At 33.2% G+C, this 19,267-nt stretch overlaps 2 protein-coding genes across 2 annotated transcripts; both read left to right on the plus strand.

The window, feature by feature from the left end:
- The first annotated feature begins 203 nt into the window (after window positions 1-203).
- LOC141460736 (uncharacterized) lies at window positions 204-8,513 on the plus strand. The gene is made up of 5 exons (XM_074141017.1): window positions 204-972; window positions 6,134-6,233; window positions 6,319-6,420; window positions 7,435-7,590; window positions 8,355-8,513. Exons 1-5 carry the CDS (start codon window positions 227-229, stop codon window positions 8,403-8,405), a joined length of 1,155 nt encoding a protein of 384 aa, XP_073997118.1. The 5' UTR covers window positions 204-226; the 3' UTR covers window positions 8,406-8,513.
- A 3,360-nt stretch (window positions 8,514-11,873) lies between these two features.
- Window positions 11,874-15,825, plus strand: Rpn10 (regulatory particle non-ATPase 10). Its single transcript, XM_074141018.1, has 9 exons — window positions 11,874-12,043; window positions 12,272-12,412; window positions 12,515-12,626; window positions 12,703-12,858; window positions 13,345-13,476; window positions 14,554-14,640; window positions 14,732-14,837; window positions 15,291-15,416; window positions 15,510-15,825. The coding sequence occupies exons 1-9, from the start codon at window positions 12,018-12,020 to the stop codon at window positions 15,773-15,775; spliced, it is 1,152 nt and encodes a 383-aa protein (XP_073997119.1). The 5' UTR covers window positions 11,874-12,017; the 3' UTR covers window positions 15,776-15,825.
- Window positions 15,826-19,267: the final 3,442 nt, after the last annotated feature.

Consider the following 19,267-nt stretch of genomic DNA (forward strand, 5'->3'; position numbering starts at 1 on the left):
TGAATGTAAACATTTTGTCAATAATCGTTGCTGATGAATTAAAGTTATGTTAGTTTTTTCTAATAAAGTTCCTTAATTTAGAGTTAATCGATTCGTGTTAAGTTCATATTTGTGGCAATTAAAGCCTAATTTGACATAATTATCTTGTTATATGGGGCGGCTAAGAAAGTTATGACTATGCTTAGTCACTAAACTGTCGCAGTTTAGTTCTTTTGCAAGTTAAAACATGAATAAAACTGCTCACTATATAGATCAGTTAATAGCATTATTAAAACTCTCAGGTTTATGGTTGTACACCGATGATTTGTGTAATATCAATTTCTACACGCCTATACTTCGATTAGGTTACATGTGGTCAATATTTGTGGCAAACGGTGTAAGTGTCTATCAAATCGGTTTAAAAGAAAGTCTAAAAGACATTGCCATCTATATTCCAGTAATGGTTTTACTTAATGTACAAACATTAACTGTTTTAATCAAGAATGAACAGATGAAAAATCTGTTAAATTTGTTGAAGATCTGTTTTACTCCATACACAGAACATTGGCAGTTTGATTTACTGGAGAAAGCCAATAACTTTGGTTGGATCATAGTCCGGGTGTACAAAGGTGTAATGCTACTTTTCTACGTATTTTACTACTTACTACCTTCATCCGCAGACATAATCATCTACTTCTTGGATTACGATACGGACACCACTTATTCCATGCCATCACCTCTGACTGGCTATTTAGATAAACATCCGGCTAGAAGTTTGAAGAATTGTATAGTACTAGCTTTAGATTTTCTATGGGTCACAATAAACCTCCTCAGCAATATTGGTGTGATGTGCACATTTTTCATGATTATCGTATATAGTCATACAATATTAAAAATATTCAATATGTATGGTGATCGATTAGATTTCTCGTCCACTAAAACTATGAGATCATCAATAATCGAACTGATACACATGCATCAAAATATCCTCAAGTAAGTAAAAAAATTGTTTTGCTAATTTTTTGAAGTGAAAAATATCTTCATACAGTATTTAGAGCACAATTAATGCTAGTAACAGAATTTAGGTCAAGCTATAAGTATGGCAGGAGCACAGAGTACTGATCCGTCCATTAGTTGTAAGGTTTATGTAAATAGTTGTACATAGTAGAGGGATGAATGTGTGAAGCGAATGTATTTATACAAGTAAGAATGGAGAGTGAGTGATATTCTAGTGATAGGCACCTAGCCGATGCTGCCTGTATGGCGAAATCCAATGCCAAAAAAAAGGCAAAAAAAAATGCTAGTAAAGGAACTTCACGCAAAACCAAAAAGCTATTTAGTTCATGGAGTGACAAAGTACTGTCCCAAAGCACGAACAAACGAAGTAACTTAAATGACGTCCATTTAATTTTAGGTGTTAATTTTTGGAAATATTTTCTTATCAGACCAATAACTGCTCGAAACGGAAATAAGCTGTAGATAAACAATTTCTATCTTGTCAGCGCGTATTTAGTGAGGGCATGTTATCCTGTACGTCAGCTCCCCCATTTGGAACCTCCCCAAGGATGGAGGTTAGTTAAGAAGTGCAATTTCGTCACACAATTTTCGGTAAAGCTGGAGTAATAAGAGAGAATGGACCAGGGAATGCACCCTCTCTACTACTACTACTACTGGCGCTACAGCCCATTACTGAGCCTTGGCCTTCTCAATCCGCTTCCGCCAGTCACTCCTATCCATTGCAGCAACCTTCCAATTCCTCACTCCAAGCAGGTCTCTGGCATCCACGCATACCCCATCATTCCATCTCAATTTGGGCCTGCCCACTCTCCTGATCCTATGTACTTCTTCTTGCAGAAGCCGTTTGGGTGTTTCCAAATCAGACATCCTTGCCACATGGCCTGCCCATCTGAGCCTGCCAAGCCTGATTACCTTTTCGATGTCTGCTTCCTGGAATAGATGCTGCAGTTCCCGATTCTTCCTTCTTCTCCAAATCGCGCCCTCTTTAATAGGGCCAAAAATTCGTCGAAGAACTTTTTTCTCGAAAACTTGCAGCATCCCCCCATCTTTTTTTGAAATCACCCAAGCTTCGGAGCCATATGTTAACACAGGACGGATCAGGGTCTTATAGAGAAGCACTTTTGTATTTTTTTATATTAAGTTGCTTCTCATATGCTTATTCAATCCATAATAACACCTATTGGCCAACATACTCCTTCTTTTTATTTCTAGGGATACATCGTTATCCCTAGAGATTAAGGTTCCGAGGTATATGAATGAATCAACTTGTTCAATCATATAATTGCCAAGTGTTACGTGCGCGGGATGAACTGCAGGTCCTTCGGCTCTTAGATATTTGGTCTTGGCAGCATTTATTTGTAGTCCCACTTTTCCAATCACTCCAACCAGATTAAGGAAGGCCCTTTCTATATCTTGGAAGGATCTTCCAATTATGTCCACGTCATCTGCGTAGGCTAAAACCTGAACAGACTTGTGGAATATACTACCGGACAGCGGGATTTCTGCCTCACGCATTACATATTCCAAAATAAGATTAAACAGTAGGCAGGATAGAGCATCTCCTTGCCTTAGACCTTTAGTGCTGTTAAATTCCGATGAAAGACACCCTTTAATACGCACTGCGCACACAGTGTCTTTCATTGTCATCTTAATTAAGCGTACTAGTTTTGGGGGTATATTTAATTGTAGCAGGGCGTGGTACAGTTCTTCTCGTTGGACACTGTCATAGGCTGACTTGAAATCTATGAAGAGATGGTGGGTTTGGAGACCATATTCTCTTCCTTTTTCTAGTATCATTCTTAGTGAGAACATTTGGTCTGATGTTGATTTTTCTTTTCTAAATCCACATTGGTATCTGCCTATCTCTCTCTCAGCGTAAGGAAGCAATCTTGAATACAAAACATTGGAGAATACCTTATATGCACAATTAAGGAGTGATATTCCCCTGTAATTACTGCACTCTAACTGATCTCCTTTTTTAAAGATGGGACATATAATTGCTTTTCTCCAGGAATCGGGTATAACTTCCGTAGTCCAAACTTCGAGAAACAGTTCCCTCAGTTCTTTTATAAGATTTTCGCCCCCATACTTGAACAGTTCCGGGTTAAGATTATCACACCCAGGGGCCTTACAATTCTTCATTTTGTTAATAGCATCCCTGATTTCTTCTTCATCAGGAGGCTCCATTTCATCATCATTAGGGATAGCTAGCTGGGTGCTTTCATTTCTTGTTTCATCGTTTAAAAGATTTCCGAAATGCCGTGCCCATCTATTAAGAATTTCCTTTTCCTCTGTAGCCATAGACCCATCCTCCAGTCTACAGAAGGCGCCGTTCGGCTTAAATGGCGCTCTTGCCTGATTAATATTCTGCAAGAAAGCTCGGCTATTTCTATTTTTCTTTTGCATCTCTAACTCCGAAATTTTCTTATTTTCCCATTGCCTCTTTTTCTTCCTGTGAAGGTTCTTTTCAGCTGTTCTCCTAGCACGGTATTTCTCTCTAGACGCTCTAGTCCCTCTTCTTGCAATTAGTCTTTTATATGCCTTGTTTTTCTCATTGGTTATACGACTGCATTCTTCATCGAACCAATCATTTCTTTTTCTAGGTTCATTAAGCCCTATTATCTCATGGGCTGCATCGTTAATGGCTTTAGAACAATGCTCCCACCTATCCCCACCAATAGCTGAGGTAGCTAAGTTTAGTTCAATTTTTTCCTGAAATCTTGTCTGGATTTCTTCATTCTTTAATCTTAGCGTATTGAATTTTCTTATCTTTTCATTATATTCGCATCGTGAATTAGAAATTCTAGCCCTAAACCGTGCAATAGACAAGTAATGATCGGAATCCACGTTAGCGCCTCTGTAGACCCGAATATCCATGATCTGTGATTTATGTCTAGCACTAATCAGCATATGATCTATTTGGTTCTGAGTAAGGCCATCTGGCGATCTCCATGTAGCCTTGTGAATCCTTTTATGTGGAAATAGAGTGCTTCCGATTGTCATGTTTCTTGCAGCAGCCATGTGAATAAGCCTTTGTCCATTCTCATTAGACTGTTCATGCAGGCTATGTCTCCCTATGATTGGGTAATAGAATTCTTCTTTCCCAATCTTGGCATTAAAATCTCCAAGGGCAATTTTTACGTCATATCCAGGACAGTCATCAAGCGTTTTTTCAAGAAGCTCGTAGAACTCGTCTTTTTCATCTGCCTCAGAATTTTCTGTTGGTGCATGACAGCTTAGTATACTGTAATTGGAGAACCTTCCTTCTCCCTCTCTAGTATTAAGAAAATCACGATTGTTTGGGACACGGTTGGACCGGAGGAAAGTGGGGCTAGAGTTTCTTTGGGCCAAGAACTAGGTATTCAGATCTCATTGGGAAGTTTCTAAGCACATCCAGGCAGAAATACCAGCATTCAATTTAACTACGAAGGATACTATTGGAATCGGGAGATTATCATGCCCTCAGATAGTCCGGTTGCCATCAAAGCGCTAACTTTATATGTTGTACTTCAAAGTTAGTCTGGGATTAGCTCAACAAACTAATGAACTCGGAAAAAAAACACTAACTACGCAACTATGATACTCAACTGAGGAACATGTCAGCGTGAAAGGGAAAAAAATAAGATAAAAATACGTATTTTCTTGTAAATTATTTGATGAAACAGCGCATCCCCTCTACCAATTTTTTTTTCTTTTAGCATGATCTGCCACCACAGATGTCGCTTACTATCGGTAAGGAAGTATAGCGAACGTGACAAAGTTTTTGAGCAACTCAAAAAAAACAAAAAAATGGTAAAAAGTACACATTTTATAATTATTTCGGGTTCCGCCTTGGGGCCTAACTTAATGTTGCTAATCAAAATAGTTAGTGAGATGATGTGGGAAGTAAAGATAATTTCTTATCACGGGTACTTTATAAAAAAAAAAAGTTGATAAAAAATGTTAACAATTTTCATTAATTTTTGACTGAAACTTATGAGTACACTACGAGGTGTGGCTCTATCAAATAACGAGACTATTGCTGTAAAACATTTCATTTTAAATTTAAACATATTTAGTTATTATCACCTTCAATATACACCACTCCCCTATCCCTACAACGCTCCAGGCGAATCTACCATTGATCGAAACAGTGCTGGAAGTCTTTTTCTCTGAGCTCCTACATGACGCGTGCCGCTTTTTCTTTCACAGCTTTAAAGGACTGAAATCGTGTTCCTTTTAATGCAGATTTGACTTTGGGGAACACATAAAAATGTCAAATGGGGTCAGGTCAGGCGAATAAGGCGGATGGCCTTATAAAACTGGGCTGTTGTACTCGGCAGACAATGCAGTGTGAGCCGGCGCTTTGTCTTCATGGAGAACCCCGTGACTTGTTCTTCCACAAATCGGGTCGTTTTTTACCTTACTCTTTCACCAGAGTTGAGCAAGCACCTCACGGCAGTAATGTTGATTAATTATAATCGATATTTTCACCCGTTTTGGACGTGGAAAGGCGACCCGGGCGGTCATCATCTCCGACTTCTTCTCGGCCATCTTGTAAAACGCTTGAACCACTCAAAAACTCGCGCACGTAATTAACATTCATCGCCCATAAACTACTTTTAATAAAAGATAAGTTTCAGTTGCGGTTTTACCAAGTTTCATGTGGAATTTCACTTTCCTCTACTACATGTGTAGTATCAGGTTTTCGGCAAAACGAAACTAACACATCTTACACAAACGACGACGGTTCCGGTCAGACAGATTTCTCTACAAACACGTGAGACACTGCACAATCGAAAGAGAAGGCTTTACGCTGCACAGCTGTCGCGGTCGTTAGGATTTGGCGCATGCATAGGTTCTTCTGTAGCAGCATCAGTCTCGTCTTCAATAGCCACACCTCGTATTTCCTTTCATACCAAAAATATTTCGGATTATTAACAGACACCTTTTTATAGAAACACTAATTATAGAAGCCTACAAAAAGCATGCAAATTAAAATATTGCCAAAAAATACCTTTTACTTAAGTTTGATTTTATCTTCTTTCATTCGAGCCTGTATGATCATTACATCTGTGTTTTCTATCCTCTATAACATTTTTAAAAAATTATATTACCTATTATGTAAAACATATTTACTTCTTATAATTTGATGTAGGCTAAGCCAAGGATTAAAAGATTTTTACGGATTCATATTTAGTTTTCAAAATCTACTCACATCTGTCTGCCTCTGTCTTTGCCTATTTACAGCAAGTACGGTAAATATTCATTGTAAAACATTTCTAACAGTAATTATTTTACGAAAATACATTATTATTATCAATTTGTTTCTTACTACCATAGAATAAAGATAAAGCAATTGTACTTTCTTACGGTTGTGGTGTTATCTACTACATTTGTTTGTCGTTTATGTGTAACTTACTGGGCCAGTTTATTCAAAGTGAGGTACGTATAATTTATTTTTTCCTTTATATAGATATAAAAACGAATATTAATCACTCCAAATTACCCAAACTAAAAAAGAAGTTAATTACCTTATTAACCTTGTTAGAAGTATTTAGATAAGTATAAGCTGGTTTTCCAGATAACCTTAAAGAAATGTAATCACTCATTCTGCCGTCGGGATTTCAAAACCAAAATAACCTACTCGGGAAGTTTTCAATTTCCTTAAGAAAATAATGATTCTGATCATTCTGAAAAAATAGAATAGAAGTTTAGTGCAACTATTGCTAAACATGGTTTTAAAGAAAAAAATTAGTGATTTAACTTTAAAAAAGTTTTAATTTATAAGTGCCCTAAATAAACAAGAAAAAACATGATCAAAAAGCTCACATTTAGTTTTTGCAATTAAGAATTTAGTGTAACTCTATATACTGTGCCGAACAAAAGTCTACATACACCACAATATTTCGGGAATTTTCAAAATATAGAATTATTAGTGTAAAAAAGTGATTTAAACATTTGTAACTATTGTTACTAAATACTTATATGAGGGATGAAAAGACCTCTGCCATCTCCCATTGTATATAAATAAAAAGATCGGAGTTAATGCCTGAACAATAGTTCACATACAGAATTGATAAATTCAATATTATAATAATACTTACTAGTTAGGGTAAATCTTAATATTTACAAATTTATTAGTTTTAGTTGAAACGTGAATTTAGGCGGATCTGAGTTAGTTAAGAATTTATTATTTAAAATGGTTCACAAAAGAAAGGAAATTCCTGTGTCAGAACGCAGATTAATAGTTAAATTAAATAATCAAGGATTTTCATATCGTAACATTGCAAACATTATTCAAAGAAGCCACGCAAGATATCCTTTCCGACCGAGATAAAAGACAAATTTTCAGGGTGTATGCAGACTTTTGTTCGGCACTGTATGTATATTTACATTAATAATAGTTTGTAGCCTTTTGTGTTTATAATAACTCTAATATTAAAAAATTATTTTTAGAGTGAAAATGTTATAGTTTCCATTTCTAACATACCCTGGATTCATATGGAAGCTGCTTTAAGAAGAGATGTTAACTTAATAATACTCCAAGGGAAAAGGGAAATAGTGATTTCTTACAAAGGAAGATCGCCGTTAAATTTAAGGACTTTTATGAGTGTAATTTTCTTCTTTTATCTTTTTAATAATTTACATTATTAATACCACTTTTTTTTTACTTCATCTTAACTCTTCTAATCGGTAGGTAAATGAAGGTATTACAATCTGCAGATTTTCTTATTAGTTACCATTGAAACATCTGTTTTGATGTACCCTGAGTCAGGAAAAAAAGTTTTTTTTTTTTTCAACAAATGATTTGCAAAATGGAAAATCGCCAAAAGTTCAAATTTTCTATTTCGGATTGGTGCCACTATGGGACTCTGTAATAAGATTTTGGAAAAATTAAACTAAGCGGAAGAGTTTTCATTTTATTAAATCGATTTTTTTTCTTTAATTTACTGGAAAACTGCTCAATCGATTTTCTTTAAATTAAGATAGTTCTGGGAGAGCAGTAGCTTATGCTTTCCTCTAAAGTGTTAAGTATAAACAGTAATGTGCAGCCTTGTTAACTGTTTAAAATCATAGGAATTAAATATGGGAAGGGATTAACTAAGAGGTTAGCGAATACCGAATACTTACAGCTCACTGTCCGGAAAGTGTCATTTCGATTGACTGAAAGTTTTCATTTTACATAGATATTTTTGAAAATACTGCCGAAATCCCATGGGATGGTAAAATACAACAGTAAACAGCAAATATCGAATCGAATAGCGAAGTTTATTACTGGCCATTATGAGAAATGCCCTGAATGATAACCCTAATTAATAAATTATATTAATATTAATAAATTATCAATTTACATGAATGATAAATATCTGTTTCAGATACTGAACACATCTTATTCGTACTTCATGCTACTGCGTAGTGTCGCATAATTTGGAGGAGAGATGTATACGATTTATAAGGTCATTTTACCTGATCAAAAAAAAAAAACTTATTTAAGATTTTTGAATTTTAATCTAATCAATTAATATATATTTTGGAAAAAGGTTAAAAAAATACTGTTTTCTGTTATCTCCTAATTCACTCTTATTAATTAATGAAAAGGAATGGGTGTAGCTTACTGGTTAGCGTACTGGATTTTCATGCACAGATCTTGTGTTCGATTTCAGCTACAACCCATTAGGATTTTTTGCTCTTCCTACAGGTGCTTCTTACAGTTCACTGTCCGGGAATGGATATCCATAACGAGAATGCACTGTACGGAGGCCGACAGTGCTCTAAAAATACTCTCCGAACACCAATCACCTCCTCAGCTGTTTTCACGCCTGAAATTAAAAAAAATGAATCAAGAATCTGGTAATTTTTTTACAGGATGAGAATAATCACACACCTCTTTTTTACCGCAATATGTATAATAACATTTTCTAGAAACGATAGTTGATTTCAATGTTACATCTGTTTATTTACTTCTTTAAGCCTGTCTCTACAACTTGAACGACTAAGACATCTTCAGTCATTAGGTTGTAAGCTTGATAAAAATAATTTTAAAAAACAATATTTTATATCTTGGATCCAGGAGCTCAGCCAGAATTTTTTTTAAAGCGGAGGGGAGAGATTTGATTGATTGAGAATTAAATGCATAACTTAAAGGTTTTAAAAATATTCTTTCATTCAAGAAAAAAACAACCCAATCACTTCCTTACTGAGATTTTATCCAAGCATATGTTTTACAAAACAATTTAGGCAATATGATCTGTCTTCAAAATTTATTAAAATCTGCACAATACAAAAACAGATATAGAGGTTTAAAATTTGAACCACTTACAAACATGCACCAATATAACCTTCTATATCTCTTAAACGATTCACAGGAAAACATTGCTATTTATACCACTTATAGAGCTAACTATTCTCTCCAATTCGGTGTAGAATTCATTAAAATCTGAACAATACAAAAAGAGATATAGAGGTTTCAAATTTCAACCATTTACAAACATGCACGAAAATTTAACCTTCGATATCTCTTAAACTATTCATACGAAAACATTGCTATTTATGTCAGTTATAGAGCTAACTATTCTCTACAATTCGGTGAGGAATTCATTAAAATCTAAACAATACTACAAGAGAGATATAGAGGTTTAAAATTTGAACGATTTACAAACATGCACGAAAATTTAACCTTCCATATCTCTTAAACTATTCATACGAATACATTGCTATTTATACCACTTATAGAGCTTACTATTCTCTACAATTCGGTGTAGAATTTATTAAAATCTGAACAATAGAAAAAGAGATATAGAGGTTTAAAATTTGAACCATTTACAAACATGCACGAAAATTTAACCTTCTATATCTCTTAAACGATTCATAGGAAAACATTGCTATTTATATTAATTATAAAGCTATCTATTCTCTACAATTCGGTGTAGAATTTATCAAAATCTGAACAATAGAAAAACAGATATAGAGGTTTAAAATTTGAACGATTTGCATACCGACGATAATATAACCTTCGATATCTCCTTAACTATTAGTACTAAAACATTGCCATATATACCACTTATAGAGTAAACGTTTCTCTATAAATGGTAAAGAAATCATTGAATTCGGATGAATAGAAAGAGAGTTTTAGAGGTTTGAATTGTGAAGTTTTCTAATAATTTTATTAAACACATGCTTTTTCGAATGTTTCTATATGGCTGAAATTATATGGAATGAGATGTTGGGTACTAGCTGATTTGGGCACTTTTTATCATTTATACTTATACTTAACTTTTAAAATTCAAAGTTTTTGTTAAGGAGATATTGTTTTAGGTTTGTTTAAAATTTGGCTTGTCATGTGTCGTATCCTAGTGGCAACTTTCTTAACTAAAAAACATGGCTGCTGAAAATATTTTATTTTATTTTAATTAATATTTTAATTCGATGTCCCTTGATGTACCCTTTTTCAAAGTAATAAACATTGAAATTTAATACTGTTTTCAAAATATTAGCATCAATGGGAGTATGAGATTAGCGTATTTTGACTCTAATAATCCTTCGATGCGAAATGTACATCTTAATTTTCAGCATCTTGATAAAATATTTTAGCTTCTAAATGTTTTTAAAATAAAATTAACATTACAAAAAAAAAAGTTTTTAGTTTTAAAACTTTACCTTGTTTGCACAGAATCCAGGTCTTTTTTTATAACTTGCATTAATTCTTAATATTTGGGCACACTACCTAAATAAAATATGAGAATTAAGTTCAAGAGCTTGTGCTATGATAACATTAATGGCATTTACTAATATTTTGTTATTTACAAATTAATTACAAGCCAGCACACTAAGAGTTTTACACATATTGTTATATATTCCAAATGGAGTTCTTCAAAGATCATCAATCTTGATTTTGGTTTCAGTCTTTTTGAAAATGTAGGGCCCCCAAGGGTAGTAATGAGATGTGGATGGCTCTGGTTGAAGGATGAGGAAGAAGTCGGTTAATTTGGTCATGTAATTGACAATGTCTTGAATGTCGAGTTCTCTTGTGTATTTGTGTGTTACTAGTAAACCACAGGGTGTTCAGTACAATTCGTAGTACTTTATAGTATTATATATAGTCTTTGTTGCAGAAGGCTATTATTATATCGTCTATGTACAGATGGAGCTAAAATCATGGAAGAAGGTTTCGAAATGCCTGAAGATTGAAGAGTAGGGCATTCATTTACATCCTTAAACATATTAAATAATTACTAATGAACATGAACTTTTTCATAACTTACGAGTTAGATTTGTTGATCATGGCTTCAAAAGATTTAAATTATTTTCCGTTAAGCCAGCTTCAATAATAGGATGATCAATAATCTTATTTTAAACCTTCTGTTATGCTCACAATATTAAGAATCCACAAAATTAAATGTTTATAGAAAATTTACACTTACACAGTTTAAAAAGCCCGTATTCACATGTAAATATCTTTAATACCAAGGTAAGTACAAGTGCTTCATTCTAGTGCCGGTTTTCGAAAATAATGATTTTTTTTTTTAATAATTTTTCCATTTTTATTTACAAAAAAATAAAAGCATCAATTAATTTACTAATCTTATTATTTATTTATTGCTTTATTTGATCAATTTAACGAAAAGAAATGGTTTAATTATTCCATTAAAATAAAATGAAAATGCTGATTTAGATTGGTGGAGTTAAAGGTTAGCTATTCCTAATCACTTTTTGATTCAATCGATTCATATGGAAAGAACGAATCACTGAACTGTAAGGATACATTTAAGAACTTCCTAAAATAAAACAAGTTATATTTTTGTTAAAAAAATAAAACTAAAAAAAAAAAATTTTGAACAAATTCTATGTTCAATATTTTTTTGTAACTTTTCAAAGTGATTTCAAACTGTTAAGACTGTAGTAAGCATTGATGCAGAAGAAACAATTTTTTTTGAGGTTATGTCTGCGAATGACATTGCTTCGGACTGACTTTGCTAAATAGAAGTAGCTTGTGTTGTTAAATAATTCGTTACGAAGTGAAAACTAAAAGTTTAATAACAATGGTTCTCGAAAGTACTATGATTTGGTGAGTTTTCTATTAAGTTTTTAAGTTTATTCATTTATTTATGTTTCTAGCTTCTAAATACTTCGTTATATTCAATTTAGTTGAGTCATTATGATGATATTTGCTAGTATTTATTGTGAATTCTGGATTAGTCTTAGTAATTTTGAAAATTCATTATTATACGTAAGAATTTAACCGTTTTACTGAAGTTGGAATCTTATGTATCTTTTTCTAAAACAAATTTTTTAGTGTGGACAATAGTGATTATATGAGGAACGGAGACTTCCTACCTACAAGACTTCAAGCACAACAAGATGCAGTAAATTTAGTGTGTCACTCAAAGACTCGTTCTAATCCTGAAAATAATGTAGGCTTATTAACACTAGCGAAGTAAGTTCTTTATTTGTCATTCTCTGTTCGCCGGAACATTTTTTTATGTGTTTCTAATTATTTATGAAAATATTTTTGTTTTAACTGGAAAAATTGTATTAGTGTTGAAGTTTTGGTAACATTAACCACAGATGTTGGTCGTATTCTTTCAAAATTACACCAAGTTAACCCTAATGGTAATATCAATCTTTTAACGGGAATAAGAATTGCTCATGTAAGTTGAAAATTTTAAAAGTAATGTAATTCATTATGATTTTATTATTAATTAAAGATATATATATATTTTTTAGTTAGCCTTAAAGCATAGACAAGGAAAGAATCATAAAATGAGAATAGTGGCATTTGTGGGTAGTCCAGTTGGACTGGATGACAAAGAATTAGTGAAATTAGCCAAAAGACTTAAGAAAGAAAAGGTTAACGTAGATATTGTCAGCTTTGGCGAAGAGGTAAATAATATTTTGTTTTTATTATATTTAATAATTTATGCTACTATCTGGGAGATCTACAAACTTAAGTGTACTTGGATTATCATGTGAGCTACATGCATTCGTGGATACTTGTAGCAGCACAGGTAAGCGTTTAGAAGTTTCATGAACTTCAAATGTAGCAATTTTGCTCTCTCTGCTGCTCCTAAGTCGGTAAATATTATTGGCAGCAAAGTTGATTGCCACACACAATTAAAAATGGAGGGCCGGTAGCTGGTTTACCAGTGGGACCTTAAATCACTGATTCCTTGAAGAAGATAAGGAAGGCGGATTCTTTGGCCAAGAAAGGGTTTAAATTAAATTCAATTTTGCAAAGATTTGGGAAGAAAGTGGCTAAGTTACAGATAGAGGTGGCTAATTTTAGAGCAACCTCCGGAACTTCTGCACCGTATCGGAAAAAGTAAGAAATAATTAAGCCTCTCTTATTTTATTTTATTATTTTTTCAGTCTGAGAACACGGATCTTCTCACACTCTTCATAAACACTTTAAATGGAAAAGAAGGAGGGAGTAGTCACCTAGTGACAGTACCACCTGGACCTCATCTATCCGATGCTCTAATCTCTTCTCCAGTAATACAGGTGTGAAGGACTTAATTTTTTTATTGATTTTTCTGTTTCCTAAGTTTTATTATTTAATATTTCTTTTAATGATAGTTTTGTCTGACAGCTGTAGTTTGGCACTCATATAAATCTGACCAATTTCAGACTAGCATTACGAAATGCTGACTAATCTAAAGTCTAGAGTGGAACTCTTACAGGACATTCTCTTAGATTAGGTCTTGCCGTAACGTCTATAGTACATACCACTCCCTTTATCTTAGAAATTGTAGCAATTCATTTTCATCTTCAGTAACGAATAGAGAAGACATTCCACTGAAAACGTTACTTAAGTGAAAACCTTATCTACTGTAGGTTCTCTAGTAACAGATAGTGATAAAGGTACAGCATATAAAAAAAAAGCCAGAAATGTTGTCGATAACAAAATGCTAAAGGTTCTGCAGACCCAAACATCTTTCACGAAAAGTAAAATTGTCTATAAAACTATATTCAGACCTTCGGTGAGGCTTGGGTACTGTCCCTAGGAGAATGAGAAGATCCTCCAAATATGGGAAAGTTAATCACTAAGAAAAGGTCCTCAAATGTATGTATGAACAGAGAACGGTGGATCGCAGAGAGCCAGACGTAAACTGTCCCATAATTAAAGGAACTTTATGACAGCTTGGGCTCATCTATTGTCAGAAGAAGTGAGTTCCAAGGAAGGCTTTGAACGGAAAGCCAGGAGACGTTAGAAGACGAGGTCATCCCCGGATGTGAGGTGGATCTTAGACAAGCGACCGGAAATTGTATTTAAAAAAAAAATCTTGTTAAGGAGATCCAGGTTCTTTATTTACGTATAATAGCACCGTAACAGGGAGGGAGTAATTGGTAAACCTAAACATTCTTTCATTCAGCAGCGCCCTTAATCTTATAATAAAATAAAGTATTGTATTTATTTCCGGGTTATTATCAAAAAAACTGTCGTCATCTCAATTTTCCATTCTTATATCAAGAAATAAGAGTGCATAAAAGTGGTCACATTTGATGCCATTCTCATTGTTGTGCAATCAATCTTGCAATACTTCATTCAGGTCATCTAATTTATAATATTTCTTTCAGGGAGAAGATGGTATGGGTGGCGCAGGTCTTGGAGGATCTGGTTTTGAGTTTGGTGTTGATCCAAATGAAGATCCAGAATTAGCATTGGTATGTTCAGATTATTAGCCAACTACTGTAGGCTATTAATGTCATGTATTGGTTTTAAAACAAAATCACATTATTATTTTTATTTTACCAGGCTTTAAGAGTTTCAATGGAAGAACAAAGACAACGTCAGGATGCACTTAACGCTGCGGCCAATGCGGATGCTCAGCCTCCGAAAACAACTGAACAGTCTCAAGAAAGTTAGTTTTTTTTTTTAGATTTATAATATTTTTTTTTTTATAAAAATGTTTATTACTAATTATTTGTGATTATTTACTGTGCTTACACGGTTTCTGGTTGGTTTTAATATGTGTTCTGTTGGTATGCTTTAATTACTTTGTGCATGCGCGTAAAAATTTTAAGATCAAATTTAAGTTAGTGCAGACAATTCAAAATTAGAAATTGATTAGAAATTCAGTTGGAACAGTCATGCCTCATTGCGCATGCTTTATATAATCACAAACTAGTCAGAGGTTCTGATAGAACAAACTGGATATGTTGGAAAAACCTTAAAAACAGAACATAGCCTCGTTTCAAGCCCTTACCTGGTACTTATTAACTTCGGAGAAGTGTCCTTTCCATTTAATTTGGCTTTTGGCCTCTATGAAGTATAATTAAATGGTCATAATTCAGTTTTTCTAATTACCGTCTAGGCGGAGAGATGGCCATGCTAGAAAGAGCTCTGGCAATGTCATTGGATGCGCCTCAACATGATTTCTCGAACATGACCGAAGAAGAGCAGATAGCTTTTGCCATGCAGATGTCTATGCAAGATTCTCGTAAGTTGTATTTTTATTTTATTTTTCTAAATAAAATAATGATAATAAAACTTTTTTTTATCTTTTTAAATAAAAAAAAATTAAAATTAACAGAAGAGACTACAACCACAGCTACAACATCTGGTGATAAAGAAAAAAGTGATGCTGAAAAGAAAGACAGCGGAGGCGCTGCTACGGCTATGGAAGTGGAAGAAGATTATACGGAAGTAATGAACGATCCAGCATTCTTGCAAAGTGTTTTAGAAAATCTACCCGGTGTGGATCCACAATCGGAGGCTGTAAGACAGGCTGTGGATAAAGCGCATCAGGATAACAAAGATACATCATCAGCCTCGGACAAAGATAAAGAGAAGAAATAAAAGAAATGATTCCATGTATTTATTATAAATATATATATGTTTCTCTCTCATTTTTCTTTTAAAGGAAATTGAAATTCAAAAAAAAGGAAAAGAAAATCGGTAAACGTGTATTTTTGATTAAATAAGAAGTCCCGCTAACAAATTTTTTGGCAACTATTTAAAACCTCTTAATAAATTCGTAAAAATTTTAAAGTTAAAAAATAAATTAATAAATCTTTAAAATATTTTCAAAATATTTATCGTACACTTAAAATAAAATGGATAAAAATTTGTGTTAAAGATCCGTTTTTCTTTTTCAACTATAAGAATTGCTTATTCAGGGGGGGTCTTCTTTTTTTTATTATTATTAAAACCACTCGTGTGTTTCATTAACACATTTAGTTTTAATCAAGATTTCTTTTTTCCTTTAATAAATAAATTTGATCCAAATACATTTTTATATTAAGAAAGAGTTTAGTTTAAATTACATATGAAGGAAAATTAATAAATATACCAATTTATTCAACTAAATTTGTTTTTCTTTAATTGAAATCACTAATTCTAAGAAATAAGAGCAAAAATCTATGATGGAAAATTTTACTGTTGCTAATTGTGTCAAATCTCCACTGGTAATAAAATATCCTCTCTTCAAGAGTTGAGAAATAGTTGTTTTTTTAAATATGAATATCTAGGTTTCGTGACCGTAAATTATTAAACTAAGGATTCAAGATTGGCGAGGAATCGGTCAAATAAAAAACAAACTCGTCTTCTCTTGCCAACGTTTCCACAAATATATTATCTCTTCTTCAGGGCCTGGATATTACAAATACAAAAATACAAACAATTTAGAGAATCAGTAACATAGAGAATCAGTAAAAAAAACAGTAATATAAAAATAAAATAAAAAAAAAAAAGTAAAATACAATAAAATCTTTACAATTATAAACGTAAGTTTTCAATAATTTTTACTGATATTCTGTGTTACTGATTCTTTAAATTGTTTGTCTTTTTGTATTTGTAATATCCAGGCCCTGAAGAAGACAATATATTCGTTCGAAACGTTGGCAAAAAAGACGAGTTGTTTTTTATTATTTGACCGATTCCTCGCCAATCTTGAATCCTTAGTTTATTTTGTATAGTACTATGTGTGGAGGGGATATCAACTCGAATACCAATAAGCTTGGAAAATCGATGTTAATATTTTGATTATGTATGAGATCTGAGGAAAATTCGATTAAGGAGCCGGGAGTGGGGGTGGTGATTAGCCGTTCCTCTACAGAACAATTTCACTTTAATGTAACTATTGTGCCAAATTCCAACTCTGATGAAAATCCATTAATGGGTAGTACACCACGTAATAGAAAGGATCATGTACTTTTTTGTGTGGATATTTTCATAAAAATAGTTTTAACTATTTTCTTTAAACTTTCTTTTCTGCTGGTGCTGGTCCAACATTTTTGACGACCTATTCTTCCAGGACATTGCGGTTAAATGTCTTGATTAAATTCCAAAACTACAGACTTCGCAGCCTTCACTTTTTTTTTATTATACTGGATTATTTTCTTGCTTAAAACTATTAGGAACAAAGTCCCTAAAGGTTTTGTACAGTGAAAAACAATGTTTATTATTTCAAAAATTGTTCCAAGGCATGATCGCTTACAAAAAAGTGGTGGCGGAAAAGCAAAAGAGGGACCACTGAGATAAAGTTCTGGGGAAAATACATCTCATATAATACCAGCAAAGGTAAGAGAAATAAAAGAGAACTTGAAGAAAAACACTGAGGTTCTAAGCTGATGTTTTGAGAAAACGGGAGAACTAAGTTGGTTATGGTCACAGGCTCCTAATCAGTACATAAGATGGCTATTAGTGCGTATATGGTCTAACAATTCTAGGAATGCTTGTGTTCTTGACTTACATCTTGCCGTTATAGTTCTTTTTTAATTCGTGCGTACTAGAAAATCGAAATTTTGGTACTTCAATGATCTTCTCTATTGATTTCGTTGATATTCTCAGCCTCGCCCATTACCCAGTTCATAGCCAACGAACTATTGACTGAACTTGTGGGGATTGGTAACATCAGCCTTTAAGATATTAACATTGTATATACGTTTACCTTTAGGGAATCTAAAATAAAAGTATTTGCATGGATTCACGTTTCAGCTTCGACTATACTCAGAATATATTGAAAGATTTTATCTGATATTGCGTACTTGATCGTGTACTCGTTTAACCATTAGTCATTAAACTCGGTTTTTGTACTTCTTACCAATTATGCTGTTTTCCTAAAACAGGTCATAAAAAAAACTCAAAAATTTTGCCTGAAATAACATTGGAGCTTAAACTTCTAATCTTTTTTCATGAAAAAAAAATTGACTTTATTTCCCGTGATTGTGGTCGAAAGTACAACTCTTTTTCTTGTATGTCTTCAAATTTTCAAAGCTTTAGTTCCTGATTTTCAAATATCTACTTCCTTATTTTATTTTTTAAATCAGTCTTTTCCCTAGCCATTACCAAGTGCGTCTTGGTAAAGTAACTTCACGTCTCTGTGAATTTCATGAACAACCCAGAAAAGGAGGTTCTGATGGTCGAATTTTTTTAGATCCTCAAAACGGAAACAGGAAAAACGGGCAGCCTTAGACAGTCATGGATTAGTAGATAGATCTAAGTGATTTAGCTAGTAAGGGACTAAGTCCAAGTGAATTGTCGAACTGACAACGCAATAGTTTCGCCTGAAAGAGGTATCCACCTTTACTTTTTGGATTAATCACCATCCCAGAAGATTCATGTTCTGCTTTTCTGTCACCCATCAAAAATCAATAAGAATTAGTATTGCTTCTTCGACTAACTGGATATTAATGACAAAGACAAATAAGACGCCCACACCGTAAGGAAAAACTTTTGAGTTATAAGTGGGTGTTACAGAAGTACAAATAGAAACGATTTGTATGATTTTTTTATTAATAGTTTATTGTTTATTAATAAAATTTATGTTGATTATTCAATAAAAGAATTTTCTCGAATGTTTAGAAAGAAGCCTTGTAATTTCGCGTTCGAAATCTTCTCTCCTAAACAACCTTTTCGAGAATTCAAGAAAAATTAAGCGAATACTTAAGTACGAAAACGGTTTACTCAATAGATTAGATAGCTTAATAATTCATAATAAGTGTTGAGGTCATCAATTATTTTTTTCATGTTAAACTTCTAAGTTTCTCGCTGTTTTCTCTGTAGGTAATTTTTACTATTAAATGCGTACTCCCTGAATTCAAAGCGGTAACTATTTCATTCCACTGATAATCGTGGTTTTAATTTAATTCAATGAATCATAAATTTGTTAGCAAACTCAAACAATAGAATTACCAAATTAATGAAATCGTGAGATGCAAAGCATGTTATACAAAATTTCAGTTTGTTTATTTTTTTTTTTTACATTTAACAAAGTAAATGCGGTCTTTAAAGTACTAAAATGACATCGCCCCCCCATTCACCTTAAAAATCTTTCAATGTAATGCAATA

This window comes from Rhodnius prolixus, unplaced genomic scaffold (assembly GCF_049639745.1).
Source record: "Rhodnius prolixus isolate KJV_2025 unplaced genomic scaffold, Rpr scaffold_6, whole genome shotgun sequence".
Classification (NCBI taxonomy): Eukaryota; Metazoa; Arthropoda; class Insecta; order Hemiptera; family Reduviidae; genus Rhodnius; species Rhodnius prolixus.

What these genes read in the sequence shown, in the direction of transcription:
- LOC141460736 (XM_074141017.1), top strand. Translation starts at nt 227, where the DNA reads ATGAATAAAACTGCTCACTATATAGATCAGTTAATAGCATTATTAAAA. An exon ending in GCCAGTTTATTCAAAGTGAG is followed by an intron (nt 6,421 to 7,434) that starts GTACGTATAATT and finishes AATTATTTTTAG; the next exon opens with AGTGAAAATGTTATAGTTTC. An exon ending in ATTTAAGGACTTTTATGAGT is followed by an intron (nt 7,591 to 8,354) that starts GTAATTTTCTTC and finishes TATCTGTTTCAG; the next exon opens with ATACTGAACACATCTTATTC.
- Rpn10 (XM_074141018.1), top strand. Translation starts at nt 12,018, where the DNA reads ATGGTTCTCGAAAGTACTATGATTTG. An exon ending in TCTCTTCTCCAGTAATACAG is followed by an intron (nt 13,477 to 14,553) that starts GTGTGAAGGACT and finishes TATTTCTTTCAG; the next exon opens with GGAGAAGATGGTATGGGTGG. An exon ending in AAGATCCAGAATTAGCATTG is followed by an intron (nt 14,641 to 14,731) that starts GTATGTTCAGAT and finishes TTATTTTACCAG; the next exon opens with GCTTTAAGAGTTTCAATGGA.